Source organism: Marmota marmota, unplaced genomic scaffold (assembly GCF_001458135.2).
Source record: "Marmota marmota marmota unplaced genomic scaffold, marMar, whole genome shotgun sequence".
Lineage (NCBI taxonomy): Eukaryota > Metazoa > Chordata > Mammalia > Rodentia > Sciuridae > Marmota > Marmota marmota.
This window is the reverse complement of record NW_026000108.1, coordinates 34,941,664-34,961,143: the sequence shown is the minus strand read 5'-3', so window position 1 is coordinate 34,961,143 and position 19,480 is coordinate 34,941,664. Positions and strand designations below refer to the sequence as shown.

Sequence of the window (19,480 nt, the reverse complement as noted above, 5' to 3'; positions counted from 1 at the left end):
TCGCGCGGCCCCAGTGGCCCGCGGTTTAAGCACCAGTCCCCGCCACCAGCCCCGGCCGGCTAGGGCCCACATGCCCTAGGAGGAGGCCTCAAGAGAGGGCCCTGGGAGGAGACGGCGCCATAGCTAGAGGCTTCGTTTATTCCAAATCGCCGCCTCTAGAGCGGGTGGCCAGGCCAGGACCCCGGCTGCCGACACACAAGAAACCACTGCACTATCCTACACACCAAGTGCCCATCGCTCCTGCGGGTGCGCGGACACAGCACCTCTAGTAGACGCCCGCACGCCCCGCGACGTCCTGACGTCAGTGCGTCTCTGCGCTGAGAAGGGAAGAGGTCACGTGAGTGAAAGCCAATCCTCTTTTTGAGTACTGGGGCGCCAGGGCACTGTAGTAGATGTTGCCTTTCGGTGTGCAGTAAGCCCAGTGCCGGTTGTCTCTCTTCTTCCCCACGACGGCCCCCGGCCCCCGTGGAGTCTGACCTTTTAGGTCCCCGAGCCACCTCGGGAATTCCAGATGGACGATCACTCTAGAGCTCGCTGGTGGGGAGTGGTGGAGCTGCTGAGGCACCAGGAGCCCGAGTCCCGAGCCTGACGTGCGGGTCTCTTCAGCCCTCCCTAGGTGTCGTTGAGGACCCCAGGTTTAGGTCGTGGAACCTAAAGATGCTAATTTGGGGAACTTGCTTCCTACCTAATGGCAGAATGGTAATGGGAATTTTAAAATCTGGAAGTCGAACTGTATTTCCTGAGTAGTCATTTATTGCACTAATATTCTGAGAGGAAACAGGCTGATTGCAATGGTGAATCTAGGAAAGTTTTGGCAAGCAGTGAAAGTGGAGAAAGATCCCACTGTCTCCATTATCTTCAAGTTGCCGCTTCATCAGTTGTTTACCTTACATGGAGCACAGGGCTTTGGAGAAGGCAGAATGGGGGACAAAGAGCTGATGAGACCTGCAGGGTATCATGACTGTCTCCCAGTATTTCTCTTGGGTTTTTCTGTAAGTATCCAGAGTTTGGTGCAAATAAGAAAGATAACAGGTGTGTTCACCATTGTGATTCACCATTCACTTGGAAACTCACCATTGTTATTGAAATCTTCAATATTGTTTACAAAACTTTCCCCCCCTTAATTTGGGGGAAATTAAGGCTTTTAGGATCAAAATGTTCTTACAGCCTGTTTGCTCACGAAACTATTGAGTTAAAAGTGGTTCTTGGGCTGGGGTTGTGGCTCAGTGGCAGAGCGCTTGCCTTGCACATGTGAGGCACTGGGTTAAATTCTCAGCACCATGTAAAATCAAATAAGCAAAATAAAGATATTGTGTCCATCCTTTACTTAAAAAAAAAAAAAAGAGAGAGTGGTTCTGGACACAGGACTAATTCTGTTGATAGAAATAACTATCTTGAAATGCATTGAGCATAATACTTTGTCAATGTTGCCCTGACTTTAATGATTTGAGTATTATCCTGTCAAAAACGAACTTAACACCAGTTAATGTGATAAGCACAGGTTTTAAATAGTAACATACTACTGCAATGGGAAACACAGTCCAGAGTGAACAAAATGCACTCTGGACAGAGATGACTGTACATTTTAAAGGAATCTGAGGTACAACTGGACTTGAGCAGAGTCAATGGAGTGGAAAGTAATAAAAGAGTGTGAGGGAGGTCCATGGAAAACCCATCTGGGTTTGTTAACTGGTGGTAATATTTTAAAATTCTAACCTAATGCTTGCCACTTGCCCCATTTTAATCAAAAGGATCATACCCTGAGTTGAATCTCATTTTTTCTTCCTCTGTATGATCCAAGTGTCTTTTTTTCTGCGGGGGTTGGGGGGTAGTACTACTGGAACTTGACCTATGAGATACATTCCCAGTCCTATTTTGTATTTTGTTTATAGAGACAAGGTCTCACTGAATTGCTTAAAGCCTCTCTTTTGCTGAGGCTGACTTTTAACTCCTGATCCTCCTGCCTGGGCCTCCTAAACCGGAGTGCCTGGCTGATTCAGTGTCTTTAATTCCACATCTGTTTCTCACCTACATTTACTTGGTATTTCCATAAGTATTAGTCTCACACTTTTAACACTGCAGTATCTTACAAAGCTAACATGTCCAGCCTACAACTGAAAAATAGATTCATTAGAAAAATACTGAGCACCACCATGTCAAATAATGTACTGGTTGAGGAAACTCAGAGAAATTTAGCAAATTGTTTGAAAATGTATAATGGGTGCTGTGGTTTTGATATGGTTTAATGTGTCCTCGAAAGATTCATATTCCAGAAGCTTTGTTTGTAATATAACAGTATTGAAATGGTGGGATCTTTAATAAGAGTTGATTAGACCATGGGGCATCACCTTCAGAATGGATTAATGTAGTTATCCCAAGAATGGATTAGTTGCCATGAGTACAGTTTATTGTAAAAGAGCAAATCTGTTTCCTGCTTACTCACACATGACCTTTCTTAAATGCACTCCTGCAGTGTGATGTTAGCCACAAAGGTCTGACTAAAAGCCCTTGTCAGCACCTCCTCTTATACCTCAAGAACTGTGAGTTAAGTAAACCTCTTTTACTTAGAAAGTACTCAGCCTTAGGTAATTCATTATTGCAACACAAAATGGACTGATACAATAGGTAAATGGGAAAATCTACATTTGAATCCAGATTGTTAGAAATCAAGGCTCATCTCTCTGAAATATTTTTAGCAGCACACGTTTATTTTTCTGAGAATCTTCTGTGCATTGAAAGATAAGTAGTTGCCCATCCCCAGGAAAATAACTGGAGCCTAATCGTGTAGAGGGATTGACAAGAGCATCATCACATTTTCTCTATTCCTAGCCCTATTTTAGAGGGCTTACAGAGCCCTCTAGTGTAGGCATCTTATTATTTCCGTTGCACAGATAGCTAAGAAAAATGTGGCCCAGGCATTTTAAATAACTGGATAATCACACAGTGATAAAGCAGGACTATGAACCCAAGCAGTTTGGCTCTAGAACCTACATCCTAGACCATTCCATTAGTTTCCATTCTGTTGAGCAAGGAAACAAATGGGTACAATCATAAGACATTGACTAAGAGTTGACAGAGAATCATGGTCAAAATTGAGGCCTGTGATATTTTGAGGCAAGGATTTCTGAAGAACTCATTTAATTTTTCTTTTTTTAATACTGTGGGTTGAACTAAAGGGCTCTCAACCACTGTGCCATATTTCCAGCCCTATCTTTTGTATTTAATTTAGAGACAGGATTTCACTGAGTTGTTTAGTGCCTTGCTTTTGGTGAGGCTTTGAATTCATGATCCCCCTGCCTTAGCCTCCCAAGCCTCTGGAATTATAGGCATGTGCCATCATGCTGGCTTCATTTAATTTTAAAAATCATAAATCATGGCCCATTTCACCCAAAGAACCGATGTATATTAGGGAGAGATTCCATTCTTATATAATCAATGCAAAACTTTTTTTTATTTATGTTTTTATACAATAATGATGTTTTTGCTGGGACTGTCATAACAAAATACCACAAACTGAGTGGCTCAAATAACAAGTATATTTTCTCATGGTTCCAGAGGCTGGAAATACAAGGTGAAGGTGTCTGCACAGTTGGTGTCTTCTGAAACCTCTTTTCTTGGCTTGTAGCTCTCCACTTTTATGCTGTGTCCTCACATGGTCTTCCCTCTATATGTTTCTGTGCCCTAACTTCCTCTTCTCATGAGGACACCAGTCATATTTGATTAGGACCAATGTCAATGCCCACATTTTAACTTAATTACCTCTTCAAAGACCGCCATCGTCAAACAGTCATATTCTGAGGTACTACAGGCTCAGGCTTCAACATATGCACCTTAGCACTGGAAACACAATTTGGCCCATAACAAAGGGAATGATAAATTAAAACATATAAATGACAATTTTATGACTACTAATTTCTGTTTCAAGATTATTGGTATTGTGGAGCATCTCTAGCTCTAACAATACCATTGAGTTTTTACAATAACATCACTATAGTTGTTAAAAGCATGTAACAATCTCAAGGCATATTCGTGCAGTGTTAAAGGATCGCTGGTGCTTCTATTACACACATAAAATGGTGCCATCATGTGTCTACAGTGTAAATTACAACTTAGAATTCATTTTTTTTAAAGCTGGTTTTTAAATTTTCTATTGTTTTCTTTTAGGTTTTTCTTTTTTTTAATTTTGAAAATATATTGGGATTTTTCCAACTGTTTTATATCACAAATAGAAAGTATTTGGTGAAGAGGAGGAGAAAATAACTTGAATTTTATATGGAAAACAGAGTCATTCTATGAAGAACCTTAGAATTACAACATCATCCTGTGCAGAAGCCATTTGGGGAAGCTTTCTTTGACATTGTATAAAATTTATTTAATAAGAAAATGAAGTGATGAAAAAGAGAAAAAAAGGATTTTCTATTTTAATAATCTAGGTGAGACACAGCAAAGTTCTGGATAAATCAATGACTTAAAAAATGAGAAGTGGAAATTAATAGACATTTTGAAGACAAATAACAAGGTTAATTTGATATGGAAAGAGGGAGGAGTCCAGGAAAACTGAATTTTTCTTTTAGCATTGATAGATTGGATAATAGCATTGCTATTTAACAGAATGTAAAATTTAAATATTCACATTAATATCCAGTAAGGGGAAAAGTGCAGGGCTACAGTTTGGGAAGCCATCTGTAAAAAGATAACAAAAACTGTGATGTTGGGTGACTTTTTGAAGTCAGAGCGTAGAAAATTAAATTTTTGATAGGAGAGAAAGTCAACATACTCCATAGTATCCTTTTGTGAAATGGAAGTAACAGGCCTCAAGGGAACATAATAGATTATATGGGTATACATTTACATTTTTCAAAAATTTCCTCTAAGCATCTATACTTGGGTTCTCCAGAGAAATATAATCAACAGCCACTTTATTATTCAAGCCATTTTATACACCATTGCTAGAGTAAAGTTCCTAAAGCAGAAGCGTAAATGTATTATATTTCTTGATTACACTGGGTTCTCATACATTCAGGACTCTTATATAAGATATAGATACACACACATATATATATCCATATAGACAGATATTGAAAATGAAAATTTTAAGTAAGTGGCTCACACAGTATTAGAGCCAGCAAATACAAGGTTTATAGCCCAGGCTGATAGGCTGAAAATTCAGATAAGAGTTGATGTTGTATCTTAAATCCAAAATCTGCAGGGAAATTCAGGCAGGATGTCTATTTTGTGATGCTGAGGCAGAATTCCTTCTTAATCTCTTTCACAGGACTTATAGTAGTCAAGGAGAAGAAACCAGGCTGCACCTCTAATAATTTGCTTACAGATATTTTCAGCTGAGTACCCAAGTTCAATGCACTCAATAGAACACAATTCAGCTAAATTTTCTGCCACTTAATAGCACTGATTTGATGATCTTTTCCCCAGTTTCTAATAACATGCTCCTCACTTTGGCCTGACATCACCAGAAGCATCTTTACATTTTTGCAACAATTCTCTTCCTGACAATGTGTATTATCTAAGATGACAGAAACTTTCTCTACACCTCTCCTCTTTCTGAACCCTCCCGCAACAGACTCCTTTGACATCTAATTTTCTACCAACAATCTCTAGGAAAAGCTAAACATTTTCTTTTCTGTAACTCAAAACTCTTACAGTCTCTCCGTGTGACCTAATTCTAAAGAAACTTCCACGTTTTCAGATATTTGTTATTTCCTTCCTGTTACCAAAATCCATATTAGTTTTCTGGGTTTGTCATAACAAAATGAAGGTTTAACTAACATAAATTTATTGACTCACGAGTTCTGGAGGCTGGAAGTCTATAGTCAAGGTTTCAGCAATGTTAGTTCTTTCTGAGAATGGGCAGGGAGAGTTTGTTCCATTCCTCTCCACTATCTGTTGGTGATTTGCTGGAAATCTTTGGCATTCCTTGGCTTGTAGCTGCATCACTCCAATCTCTGCCTTCATCGCATGGTATGTTTCCAGTGTCAGTCACCACCATCTTTTCCTCTCTGCATGGCTGTGTGCAAAATTTCTCTTTTCATAATAACATCAATAATATTGGGTTAGGACTAATCATAATGGCCTCATTTTAACTTGGTTACCTCTGTAAAAGTCCTATATACACATAAGTCACATTCTGGAGTACTGGGGATTATGATTTTATCATTTCATTTGGGAGAGACATAACTCATTGCATAAAATTAATGAAGAGCTGACCTCCAGCCCAGCTAATGTCAACAACCTTCTCTATAAATCTTGATAGTGGTTAATAACCTGAATGGACCTCATCTTTCTGAAATTGAAAAATGAATCAAACCAAGAATTTGCATTGAAATCTATAGTGATTTGTGAACTTATCTTAAAATTAATCTTAGTCCAAAGAATTTTTAATAGGAACCACTTTTAAAGTATTTAGGTTCAAGTGAAAATATTACAAGCCCACAAATATCAATAAAAACTTGTGGTACATCTTTTTCAGATAACCACAGAAATATATCTTGCCCAACATGCTCTCTGCATAACCTGACCACACACCCACCATATTAGTTTTTTGTTGTTATGGAACTAACTGCCATGGATATAGTACCTAATATACTACAAATTAGTAGGGAAAAGTCCAGCATGGCTCAGCTGGATTCTCTGCATAGTATTCCATAAGGCTGAATTCCAGGATATGGACCTTTTTAAATCTACTTCCAGGTTCATTTGGGTTGCTGGCTGCTATAGTTTGAATATGATTTTTTGTCCTCCAAGGGTCCATTGTGATTAAAGGCTTGTTCCCTGTGGTGGTGCTATTGGGAGGAGGTACAACCTTTGGTAGGTACAGCCTCATGGACCTCCAGGTCTTCAGGAGGTTGTCCTTGAAAGGGATAGGGACTTGGAATCATATCTCTTTCTTTTTTTTCCTCGCTTGAGATATAATGACCTGCTTGCTCCTGTACACACTCTCACCATTGTTATCTACTGTGATGTGATGTACCATCGCCATAAGATGAGCTGATGCAGGTGTCATGCACTTGAACCTCCCAACCCATGAACTAAGTAAACATTTTCTCTTTACTAAGTTTATTGCCTTGGGTATTTTGTTGTAGTGGGGAAAAAAAAAAAAAAAAAACCTAACTAAAACCCTGGCAGAATTCCATTCCATTGGAAACAGTGATTCCCATTTCCTTGTTGGCTATCTGTTGGGAGGAGCTCTCATGTCCTAAAGGCTATCCATATTCCTTGATACATAGTCCTCTCCATCTTCAAGCCAACTATGGAACATCAAATGTCCTTTGTGCTTTGTATCTCTGACTTCTTCCTCTGTCTCTAACCAGAGAAAACTCTGCTTTAAAAAAACTTGCATATTAGGTTAAAGTCAATTGACTAGTGATGTTAATTTTATCCTCTTTGCTAAGATGATACACATTAATTGTAAGTGACCAAGTCTTCAGATGATTCCCATCATCAGCCTGTGAGCTACCATGGATTTTTCCAAGCTTGGGCAAGTTAAATAACTTACCCACATTCATACATATAGCTTATAGCAAAATGGCATTTAAACACTGTCTTGCAAATTTCAAAATTAATTCATTGAACAGTTATTTAAACCTCTAATTTGAGTTTTAAAGGATGAGTCTCATGTTCAGTCTGAACATGAAATGGGGGATGGTATTCCACATGGAAGTTCCTATGTAAGCAAATGCATAACATGTGCAGGGCACGGCAGACTCTTCTAGATTACAAGAAGTTTTGCAAGAAATGAAGTTGGAAAACGAATTAGGAGATGGCCATGTGAATAGGAGCTTGGATTTCATGTTGCTAGTAACTGTACCCACTGCAAGGTTAAAGAGATTTTAAGCAGGAAGCAGCAGAGTAAATTTATGTTTCATGTAGATCATTTTAAAAGCTGCCTGGTGACAAGAAATAAACTAGTTCCAAGAGATAACAATGACAGCCTACACAGGGACAGTGATAGTGCAGCTAAAGAACTGAATTTAATTAGAAGGTAAAATTAAACTGCCTTTGAAAGGATATGGAGTGTCAAAGAGGCAGTTACCAAACATACAAAGGCATAGGAAAATAAAAAAGAGGCTCTCCTAGTTCACGTGTTAAATGTAACAACTAGCCTCTGATTTCTAGTCATGACAGCCATCAGCTATTGTCTAAAAAAGTAAGTAGTACTAGAAGATAAGAGGCAGAATTGTGTTTTGTTTTCTACTTTTGAGACTCCTGTGGCAGTTAGGTGAAGATTAATTCAACCACTTTCTAGCTTCATGAGATATTATTCCAAAACCAAAATCTAGAATACATCATGCTAAGAGAAATAAGCCTTATTTAGAAAGTCAATAGTCATATATTTTCTCTTATATGTGTAAGCTAGAGATAAAACAGAAAAAGGAGAGATCTCATGAAAATAGAAGGGAGACCAGTAAAGTAGAGGGTGGAGATTAGGGAAAGGGAGAAGAGGAGAGAAAGAACAGGTACAAGGAATGAAATAGTACAAATCATGCTGTGTGGAGGTAAGAATACATCATTCTGAAGTTACTGTAATATTAAATTGCAATTCATCAGTAAAAATATTTTAAAAGACCAAAGGTGATTATTCACATATTCTTCAGTGACTCTTATGATTCTTAAATTTAGCAATAATTGAAAGTTCTTTCTTTTGATGTTTGGGGTGTGCAAAACCTATTTGATGCTCCAGTTTAATGAAATGCTTTCCATTCACCATATTACACACTGGTGACTAAGCTATTCTTTTCATGAATCAGATAACTTACATAAACCCACAACAATGCCAGACAATGGATGTGCTTTTGGGATGGTCATATATTTGGAAACAAATGTCTTCACTAATAAACCTCTCAAAGCTCTATTTTCTTCAGGAAGCTATGTCAGGGAACATGTATATTTCACTAAAGATTAGTACTTCATTGGAACTTTTGATGGATTTTTGCTATAAAGATATATTTAATTTTATATGGATTTTAATACATGTTTGATTCTGGCCAAATCCTTAGCTAGAATGGCCCCCAAAGTGGCAAGAATGGAATTCCCTTAAAGAGAGTACCCCCAAACTATTCCCAGATAGGGGCCAGTCGAGATTCCAAAGAAAGAAACACTATACTCCAGGATGATCACTTCAAAGCATTTATTAGAAAACTTATTGCAGAGTGCAGCATATCCTTGGTTGGACATTGAGAAGGGATGCTCTGACTAGGTGTTCCCAAGGAGAGGTATTTTTGTTTGGAGTTTATAAGAGGGATTAAGGATTTGGCTCAGGACTGGAGCTATTTTGCTATGTTTTGGACAATAACCTAACTGGCCTTTATCAATGCCTGGGAATGTTCAGGGATTGGGTTTAAGCCTGCTGGAGAAAGCGTGTAGCTGGCTGGTGACAGAGTGATCAACACACTCTGTTTCTCAGTAAGGACAAGAGCAAAAGCAAGGGGACCTTGGGGAACACTGCAATGTGTGATTTTTATCCGATAATCCCTTGGCTCTGCCTAACTATATTTTAGTGTATTCCTATATTGATGTACTTAAAAATAAATGCTGTAAAGAGAATGGGAGAGGGGAGGGAGGATGGAAGGGAAAAGGAGGAGGGAGAGAAGGAGGAATCATGAACTGAAATCAATTTCCATGCATATATGATTTTCTTGGGATGAACCCAACTACTATGTATGACCATAAACTTAAAAAAAATGTATGTTGTAACCAATTGAAATGTGGTTTTAGTTTTTTTTTTTTTTTTTCAAATTCTGGGAGAAAGTATCAGTTCTCACAGCCAATGAAAACAAGCTTTTCTGAGATGAGGATTTAGATCTACTACTGGTACTAAGGAATAAGTCATTCTGATCCAAACCACATGGCTCTTAGACAATGTCAGCAATGTTCTCCAAAGGAAACACAGTGCTGGCAGGAAATGATAAGGCAAGTTGGATGTTGAGTAGTAACAAATTTCCATTACTAGGATTAAAGGACTCATAAGTAGTCTTGGAGAATACATTTTTAAGTGCTCAAATGCCAAGGAATATGAATCTTTATTTCTTGAGGGAATTACTTTTCTTGTGGCTTCATTTGTCTTATTAAAAAATTACTTTAAGGGCTGGGAGCGTAACTCAGTGATATAGTGCTTGCCTAGCAAGTGTGAGGTACTGTGTTCACTCCCCAGCACTGAAATAAACAAAAACAAACAAAAAAGTTCCCCTAAATCTCTTTAGCATATACTTCTTACAGGTTTTACTTTTTCACTTCTCTGACGTGTTTTGCTTTTTATGTGAATCATTATTTATATAATGCTGTTTAATTTTTCTTCTTCTATTTCCTCTAATTTATATTATTAGTTTTAGACTTATTCAACACCTCACATTAGTATTAATTTACGTGAAAGTGAGCTACCCCTGGGAGCATCATTTCCCTTAGGCTTATTTTTCCTTGTCAGTTGTAAAACTTACTTATTTTTTATCCCATGAAGGGAATTGTCACATCTGAATAAATAATATCAGAAATAAACATTTATAAATTGTACTAAGAATGTGAGGAAAATAAATGTAAAAAAAACAAAAACAAAAACAAAAAAAAAAAACCTGGAGGCTTTATGCAAAAGAAACACTGTAGCTTGCCTTCCATTTCACCATGTAATACAATGTTTTTGCAGAAATGTTGGCAGCACATGAACAGCTTTGCTTCACAAGTAAGTCTCCCATCAAAAGCTTCTGCCAGGGCCTGGATTGTGGTAAAGAGCTTGCCTATCATGTGTGAGGCATTGGTTTTGATCCCCGGAACCACATAAAAATAAACAAATAAAATAAAGGAAAATATTATGTTCGCCTACAACTAAAAAATATATGTGTTTAAAAAAAAAAAAGCTTCCACCAGGGTCACAAGAATATAACACTTTTTCCCAGATGCAGTTGTGCTCACCTGTAATTCCAGAGTTGGTGTTCACCTGTAATCCCAGCAACTCTGAAGCCTGAGCATTATGGTTTCAATGTATGGTATTCCCAAAAAAGCTCATGTGTGAGACAATGCAAGAAAGCTGAGAGGTTAAATGATTGGGTTGTGACAGCTCCAAACTAATCAGTGCATAAATCCCTTGTTAGGGATTAACTGGGTTGTAACTATAGGCAGGTAGGGTGTGGCTAATAGAGGTAGGTCAACAGGAGCATTTCTTTGGCTACGTATTTTTCCCTGAAGAGTGGAGCTCGCTCTCTCTGCTTCCTGATGCCATGTCCTGACCAGTTTTACTCCACCACGATCTTCCACCATGATGTTCTGCTTCATCTTGGCCCAGAGCAATGGAGCCAGCTGTCTATGGACTGAGACCTCTGAAACTGAACTCCAAATAAACTTTTCCTCCTATAATTGTCCTGGTCATGTTGTTTTGGTCCCAGCAGGAGAGGGGAGGGGAAGCTGAATAAAACTCTAAGGGAAGATGATCACAGATACTGGGCCAGCTTTGACAACTTAACAAGATCTTGTCACAAAATAAAATAGGATAAAACTGCGGATGTAAATCAGAGGTAGAATGCTTCTGGTAAAATACTTCTGCTTTGATTCCCAACTCCATGTCCTTACAGTAGGGTTGATAGCTGCTCTTCTATTTAGCAAAAGATGAATCTCTGTCATCTCAGGAATTTTCTTCCTTTCATATGAATGGGCTGTTGTTGGCCATGATGGAAAAATCATTTTTCTACTACAAATGCATCATTCTTATCAAGAATTTTCCCCTAGATGCTGATAACAGATTGACCCTTAATCATTAGTTTTTCAGATTTTGGTGTATTTGTCTCTTTCTAAACCCTCGTAGGTTATTTTTCTGGAAATTGTGAGAAAACATTCTAGCTTTGTAGATTTTAAAGCAGATTTTTTTAATTAAAGAAAATTAAATTATATTTAAAATTTTTGTTTCTCTGAAAATTTTTGTTTCTCTATACACTTCTTCCCAGGGAGTGAAAATATAAAGACTACAAAGCAGAGAGTTTTCCTTGAAAGAGCACCCTTATATCAAGACACTTGAAATTAAAGCTCTAAGCTAAGTAGTTGTGTTTCTCATACTTAAAGGAAATAGAGCTGTTGTTTTATCAAATAGAATATGAAATAGAGTCAATCTGTTATTAAAATCTAGAAGAAAATTATTGATAAGAATGATGCATTTGCAGTAGGAAAAATGTTTTTTTCCATCATGGCCAACAACAGCCCATGCATACTAACAATAATATTGAAATATGTACTCTATCTTACTGTTTTCCTCAATCTACCATAACCACTTTCACTCACTGATAAGAATAAAATTAAAATCGGACTTGAAATACCTTGAAAAAATTGTAATAATGATAAAACCCCAAAGATTATGAAGTAACAATATTGTAATATTGAAACAAAAAGATATAACAGAGCATTGAGAAAGATTTTTTTGCCCTTAATTGCTAAAGAAAATATAGCCAAGCCATTTGTTCATCTTTACTGAGTGGTACCTAGTGGATTTAGTCAATATCATAAATAATATCTAGGTAATAAAGGGCTTTCTTAACCTTTTATATTTCTAGAGAGAGGAGAGAAAAGGAAAATGTGTTTCTGAGTAGAACTTGGTGATCTTTATACAGGTGAGAATTTTGATATTCATATTCAGTCTTTTTGGTCATCCAGAAATCCAAAATAATTGCTTAAATAAATAAAATAATCAATTGATGACACCATGAATATATATAAATTTCATCTAAACTCTGTCTTTCATCAAATGTTTTAGTCAACTTTTTTGCTACTATTACCAAAAGACCTAATAAGAACAATTCTAGAGGAGGAATAATTTATTTGGGGGCTCACAGTTTGAGAGGTCTTAGTCCATAGATGGCCAACTCCACTCCTTGAAGCTAGAGGCAAGAGCATCATGATGGAAATGTATGGCAGAGGAACAGGGGACATGGCACCAGGAAGCAAAGACAGACACTCTGCTGAACAGATATGAAACATATGCTTCAAACCCATGTCCCCATTGACCCACTTCATCGAGACACACCCTACTTGCTTTCAGTTACACTTAGTTAATCCTTATCAGGGGATTGACACATTGATCAGGTTAATGCTCTCATAACCCATCATTTCATCTCTAAACTTTCTTGCATCATCTCACAGATGAGCTTTTGGGGGACACCTAAATCATAACACCTGTAACAATCTGATGATCCATTCTACAAGGTTATTATAAAATTATTTGGTGTAGTAAAGTGTTGAACTCAGCCTGCTAATTGACTCTTTTACCCACTAGCTGATGGCCTTGTGCAAGTTATTTAATCTCTATTTCTCTTTCTGTAAATGAGATGACAATACCTCTGAAGAGTATTACAAAAACTATAATGACCAAAATCTAAAGTTTATACAACAATGCCTAAGTGGTCATAGTTATTAGTTATAGATATGGTATAATCAATATTAAAATATATATCTTTAAGTACCAGTCTGTTTAGTTTGTAACCAAGCATCAAGAATAGAGTCTGGTGCTCAGTGGTAGGTTAAGGTGTGTGACCCACTGTTACTTGACTGGTGACCTAGAAAAAGCAGCTCTGTTTAAAGAAATTCAAATTCTAAATGCTTTTAAACAATGTAGAAAAAAAAATTACTCTGACATTCTGTCTTGGTTTCTGCTGAGAATTCCTAAATGTCAAATTATCTGCCCTTGAACAAAAAATTTCAGTTACTGGAATTTGGATACATGAGAAGTCCCAAGTTTAAAAAAGGAGAATTAGCATAAAAGACCACCGGAGTACTTGACCTCCACCTATGAGGTTGGTATCAAGTACAAAAAAAAAAAAAAAAAAAAAAAAAATAGATCCAGATAGAATTGAGAGGATTAGCCAGGTTATCTGAGTCAGAACCAGAAACCTCTTTTGTTAGTGACTCGGTGATATAGAGAGCTAGTTCAGGCAGCTACCTGCTATAGGGAAGAGTTGAAAAGCTTCCAATGCTTAGAGATGTCTTGAAAATGGGATAGAACATGCCTCGCATGGAAAACACTGAATCATATTAGTATATTTTTCTTGACCTCTGATGAAGAGTAAGAATCAGGAAAAAAAAATTAGACCATAGTAGTCCTTCTGAATGTTGTTCACACAAATTGAACATTTTAGGTATAGATAAAATTGAAGTCCTCCCCCATTTTTATTTTGGTTTTTGCTGCATATTATTAGAAACTTTTATCTAGATTGAATATCACAGACTTAGAAGAAGCATTGAGTCTGTTGGTTTCCACGGCTTGCCTCAAAGAAACAACTTCACCCCACACTAGGAAACTGAATCTACTTTTCCACATTATCAAATTTATGTCTGTATGCTGTTTATGGTGTTTGTAACCCTAAAAAGTGTTATATGATACTGGATATTGGCAGGATTTTTTTTTTTTTTTTTTTGGCTGTAGCATCTGTTGAGAGTGTCAGAGTACAAATTTAGAAACTTTATATATAGCCAGTTCGTCATCTTTTCACCAACTGATTTGCTTTAAATTTATCAAGTAAAGTTACATTTGTTGGAGGATCTTTCCACATAAAATACAGACACCAGATACAAAATAGAGGTATGTGCCTGATATTACTGATCCTTTTAAAAGACTTGGCATTTAAATAAAATATGAAGCTGGGTTATGTAAGATCTCCAATACCACTAGTTAGTACATTACATAAAGATTTGCATGCTGTAAAAACTCAGTATTTTCTCAAATGAAATTACTTTCCATGCTTCATAACAACATGTTTTTATGACTGATATGGTTATAACACAAGAAATTTTAAGTTATTTATATTGTAAGTAGTTAAAAGATTTATTTCTAAGTCCTGATTTTAGTTCATATAATTCATACCTATACTTTTATACACATTCTTAATGAAAATTCTTGATTTATTAAATCAATGTATAAATTGCTGCATCTAATTTTAGAAAAACTTTCTGTATTTTTACTGAACTAAAAAATTTGATATATTTAACAATTGCTACTTGAATTTGTTTTTTTATTAATGAAGCTCTTAAAGTCAATGCTGCTTATGCAATTTCATTTTAAATTTATTATAGGTAGTATTCCATAAATGATTATAATTATATGAATAACTGCTTTTGACTTATAAATTTACTTATTTAAAACAAGAAGTTTGTTAAATAAAAATAAAGATTAATATATTGAGTTGAAGAATCATATCTGTTCAACTAAAAAAGTCTCTAGTCTCTAATTTTTATTTAGAGTTACTATTACTTTCTAACAGCTTCTTTTTCCACCACCTCTTTCTCCTCTTCATACCTGGTAATTCTGTCCTTGAGATGTAAGTCAAAGTCATGCATTCCTCTTCACTCCAAGAAGTGAGTAGAAACAATGTAGAGAGAATGTAGGAAAAAAAAAATCCATTCCATTACTAGTATTGTGCCTTCCTCCCTCTGACTCAGTGAGAAGCCCATGTACAACATCTAAGAATTAGGAAATAGGTTTGTAGAGTTTTGTTTTTACTCTGGAGAAAAGAGAGGCTGTTGGCAAACTGTAAGTCTCTAGGAAAATCAAACTCAGTCTCAATATTATTTTCAGCTATTTACTTTCTGACTTTGGTGTGTGTTTGTGTGTATTTTAAGTGAAAAACTGACACTGCTTAAGAGAACACTTTTCAGATGTGTACCGAGTTTTAAGCTTTTTCTCTTAAACTACTAAAAATAGGATATTTGGGGAAGAATGTTAGTTCTTTTAGGCCAACAAAAGTCAATTTAGTCAAAAGTCACAACCTGAAGATATTAAAACTCCAGAAAAAGTAGTTCAAAGTAACACATTTTGTAAATGACTTTCTAGCATTTAGTTCCATAATTCTTTTCACAATACTTAATTTCCTCTTCCAAAGAATACCTTTTGATAGGAATTTGGCCATAATTATATCATCATGTAAGTGTCTCAAAAACTTATGAATTCATGAACTTAAAAAACTCCTCTTATTTTTTAGGATGTCAAACCTGGGACAATTTGACACTGACTTTTACCAATCTAATTATACCATTGATAATCAGGAGCAAAGTTATAATGATTCTAATGCCTATGGAAATCTTTATGGATCAAGAGAGTAAGTATTTTATATTAAGTCAGTATACACCCATTTTGAGAATTGTTCATATGATAACAAGGGATTTCAAGTAGAAGAATTTCTTTGGGAGAAGACAAGCTTCTCCTTACCATATCTCAGTAAAGTACCCACATTGAAATAATAGGAAAGGGCAGAGAAATTAATCCAATTTTCTGTGAATGCCCCTTTTCACTTGGAATCCATGCCAAGTTAATATCTTCTCTCTCTATTTTTTTCAACCAGCACTTAAGAGGGCACCTGAATGCAAGCACTAGGCAAGTGCTTATTCCTTTTACCTGATCTTTTTCAAGACACTGCTTGCAAAATAGATTTCATCTAATTTAATAAAATTTTAAGTGTTTTACTTTGTGTCTGAAATTAAGACTATTACAAACCAAAGATAAGGGTTTACAATGGAATCCATCGTCTTCCCTCACAAAATTTGAGATTTTATTTTTGGGAGTTGGGTAATTAAATATGCATTTGTAATATACAGATAGTAGAAAAAATGCTGTGATGGAATCATCGTGAATATATTTCACAATGTATTCATTATTTGAGATAAAATTTGAACTTGAACTGAAAATAAAACAATTATTAAGAATTAAGTATTTGCCTTTACTCATGACAAAGTAATGTATATATAGTGAGGAGCATCTGGTTCAAGTTCTGCCTTTACCATTGGTTGTTCTCATGACATTGGGAAGACTTCTCTGTCTTCATCTGAGACATAAGGACATTACTCATAACCACTTCATGGAATTGTAATAAAAATGATTATGATGGTATGTAGGAAAGTGTACATTTAAAAACACAATTTAATTGTTATATAAGTATAGTTTTAAAAAGTAATTAATAAGCCTTAAGTCACTTAAACTTACTGTTTATTTGGTCATATTATTCTTTTCCAATGATGTTTTATGGGTCTGTTAGTGAACTAGGCACTTCAACTTTCATAATAACTAAATTTACCAGGCAAAACTTTCTCTGTTAGGAACAATTATAAGCTTTATAAATTAATTCACTGTATCTTCAAATAACCTTATAAGATAGGTACTACTACTATTCTCATTTTACATATGAGAAACTGGACACACAGAGAAATTAAGAAACTTTCTCAAGGTTACTAATAAGAAATGGGGTTAGGATATAAATCCGGTGTTGTTTGATGAGGCCCACAATGATGGTTAACATATGATTTGTTGTATAATGAAGATATATTAGCATAAAATGGTGCTGTTAATAATAATGGTGAGATAGTACTAATAAACTGGACCACTATAGGCAAACTAGGATGTGTGGTATCCATGCCCGTCCAGAAAATCTAGGCTAAATAACCTCACAACCAAGATTCTTAAAGGCTTTTTAAAACAAACAATAAAAATTACCTTGAAATCTCCAAATGGAAAGACGAAAAGACAGAATAAATATAAGAGGCACTGGGAAGCTCTTCTGTTCAACTCTGCTTGGGGAAATTTGGTCACTGTTTTCATTGACTGATCCATCCTACCCACATAGGCAAATGGATACTACTTTCACAAGCTTCTTCCTAGCCACACTTGCTGAACCATGCTCTAAGGATAGGGAAATGTATTGGGATTTATTTACAACTGTAAAAGTGAAGTATCTGGAATTTTATCTCATTCAGATCCCTGTTCTATGTTGTCTGGCATTAGTCAGGTGACCTTTTATGTCTTACACTTTGGAAAGTAAAGTAACATCATAAATGTACTTGCAGCAAAGAGAGTAGTATTAACTACCATCTACATTTTCAGACTGAAAAAATTAAGTACAACAAAAGACAAAAGTTTTATCCTTAAGCAAGAACTTATGGATCACAGCTTTCTCCATCCACCCCATCTGACCCAATTTTCTTTCCCCATTTGATTTTTCATATCAACATTTCCCAGAAGTCAAGATGATAAAGAGATGGAAATTAATGTAACCAAATGAGGGCAGCTCACGATTTTGTTGATTGGGGTAATGGCCTAGCCTGTTTCAGATGCTGTTATGGTTTGGATGTAAGGTATTCTCACCAAAGTTTCTGTGTTAATGCAGAAATGTTCAGAAGTGAAATGATTAGACTACTCTCAGTGACCTAGTCAGTCCATCCTAGTGGACTGGGTGATAACTGCAGGCAGGTCAAGTATGGAGGTTGGTCACTGGGGGTATGCCCTGGAAGGGTTCATCTTCCCTGCTGTCCCATTCTTTCTGTCTGCTTCTAGCAACCATGAAGTAAGTGGCATTCCTCCACTGCCTCACTTGGGTCCAGAGCATGGAGTAGGCACACCATGGATTAAACCCCTGAAACCAGTTGAACATCACAATGGAAGTAGAAATTTTTAATTTGGGAAAAACAAAACCTCTAATAAAGTATGTAGCTAATGATTATGTGAAAAGGCACAGAAAAGTGACACTACACAACAAACATATCTCTAACACAAAAATTATAACTGAGCTTTCTTATGATGATTTTTAAAATATTTGTATTAGAGGATACATTTTAAGTCATACTGAATCCAAAACAGGTAAAAATATTTCCTGATTGTGACCACCTAAATACGTTAGTGTAAAGTAAAGATAAGATTTTCAAAGCTAATTGAAGTTTTATGTGAGTATGAGTGGTGAAAGGGGGGATATTGAAAAAATGGTGATTGTTTTATAGCTCAGAGACAGAATTCCTGGTATGGGTATAGTGGAGATTCTTCTGATAGGAAAACACAGGATGGGTAGGATATTGTGGAAATTATTTCAGGTGTTCCAGGGAAACCAAAATGTGTAAAAGCTGAAGGTAACTAGTGTATAAGGGCCACAAACTCAGCTCTCTGCTAATGTCAGTTTCATTGAGGAAGGGACCCCAATCACAGATGCACACTATTCCTGGGTGCAAGGAAGTTATTTAAACTGCATCAGAAAGTCTCAGGAAGCGAAGAGCTTGTAAATGTTTAACTAATGCTTATTACTCACTTTTGGGTTTTTTTTTTTTTAACTTTTATTTATTTATTTATTTGTTTGTTTGTGATTTGTTATAATATGTTCATACATATACACAATAAAACAGTATAATTTGACCAGTTTCATTCCCCAGTACCTCCCCTTTCCCTCCACTCTCTCCCCTGATCCCCTTCTTCTATTCTATTTTTTTAATTTATTCTAAGTAGTTATACTTTACTCATTTCTCATGTACTCAACACTATTCTAAGTCCTCTACTTATTTTTGCTAATTTAGTTCATAACAATGCTATGACTTCTGTTCTATATTCATCTTACAGATGAAAAAAACTGAGGCATAGAATGTGAAGTGGTTTCCTGAGATTATAAAATGGCAATTCAGTCACAAGGAGTTTCAACTCCATAGGTTGGGTTTGCTAAGCCACACGTCTTGGTTCAGGAAAAATCCT

At 36.1% G+C, this 19,480-nt stretch overlaps 2 protein-coding genes across 9 annotated transcripts in view; one reads left to right on the top strand and one right to left on the bottom strand.

The window, feature by feature from the left end:
* Window positions 1–14,320, bottom strand: part of Guf1 (GTP binding elongation factor GUF1) — a 35,349-nt gene extending 21,029 nt beyond the window's left edge. The window contains exons 1-2 of one of the 2 annotated variants that reach the window (XM_048784416.1): window positions 14,210–14,320; window positions 57–59 (exon numbers count right to left, since the gene is read on the bottom strand). In XM_048784416.1, coding sequence (XP_048640373.1) covers window positions 57–59; window positions 14,210–14,305 — 99 coding nt within the window. In that variant the 5' untranslated portion in view covers window positions 14,306–14,320. The remainder of the gene's footprint in view (window positions 1–56; window positions 60–14,209) is intronic. The other variant, XM_048784417.1, reaches the window with a different exon arrangement.
* Yipf7 (Yip1 domain family member 7) overlaps window positions 94–19,480 on the top strand; it is a 94,575-nt gene continuing 75,188 nt past the window's right edge. For 5 of the 7 annotated variants that reach the window (XR_007341073.1, XR_007341072.1, XM_048784423.1 and 2 more), the window contains exons 1-2: window positions 94–699; window positions 15,963–16,079. Coding sequence is in view for 5 of the 7 variants with exons in the window: in XM_048784423.1 (XP_048640380.1) it covers window positions 689–699; window positions 15,963–16,079 (128 nt within the window). In the remaining 2 variants the exon portion in view is untranslated. Of the gene's footprint in view, window positions 700–11,990; window positions 12,603–14,436; window positions 14,567–15,962; window positions 16,080–19,480 lie in introns of those variants that run through there. The other 2 variants (XM_048784426.1, XM_048784425.1) reach the window with 2 other exon arrangements.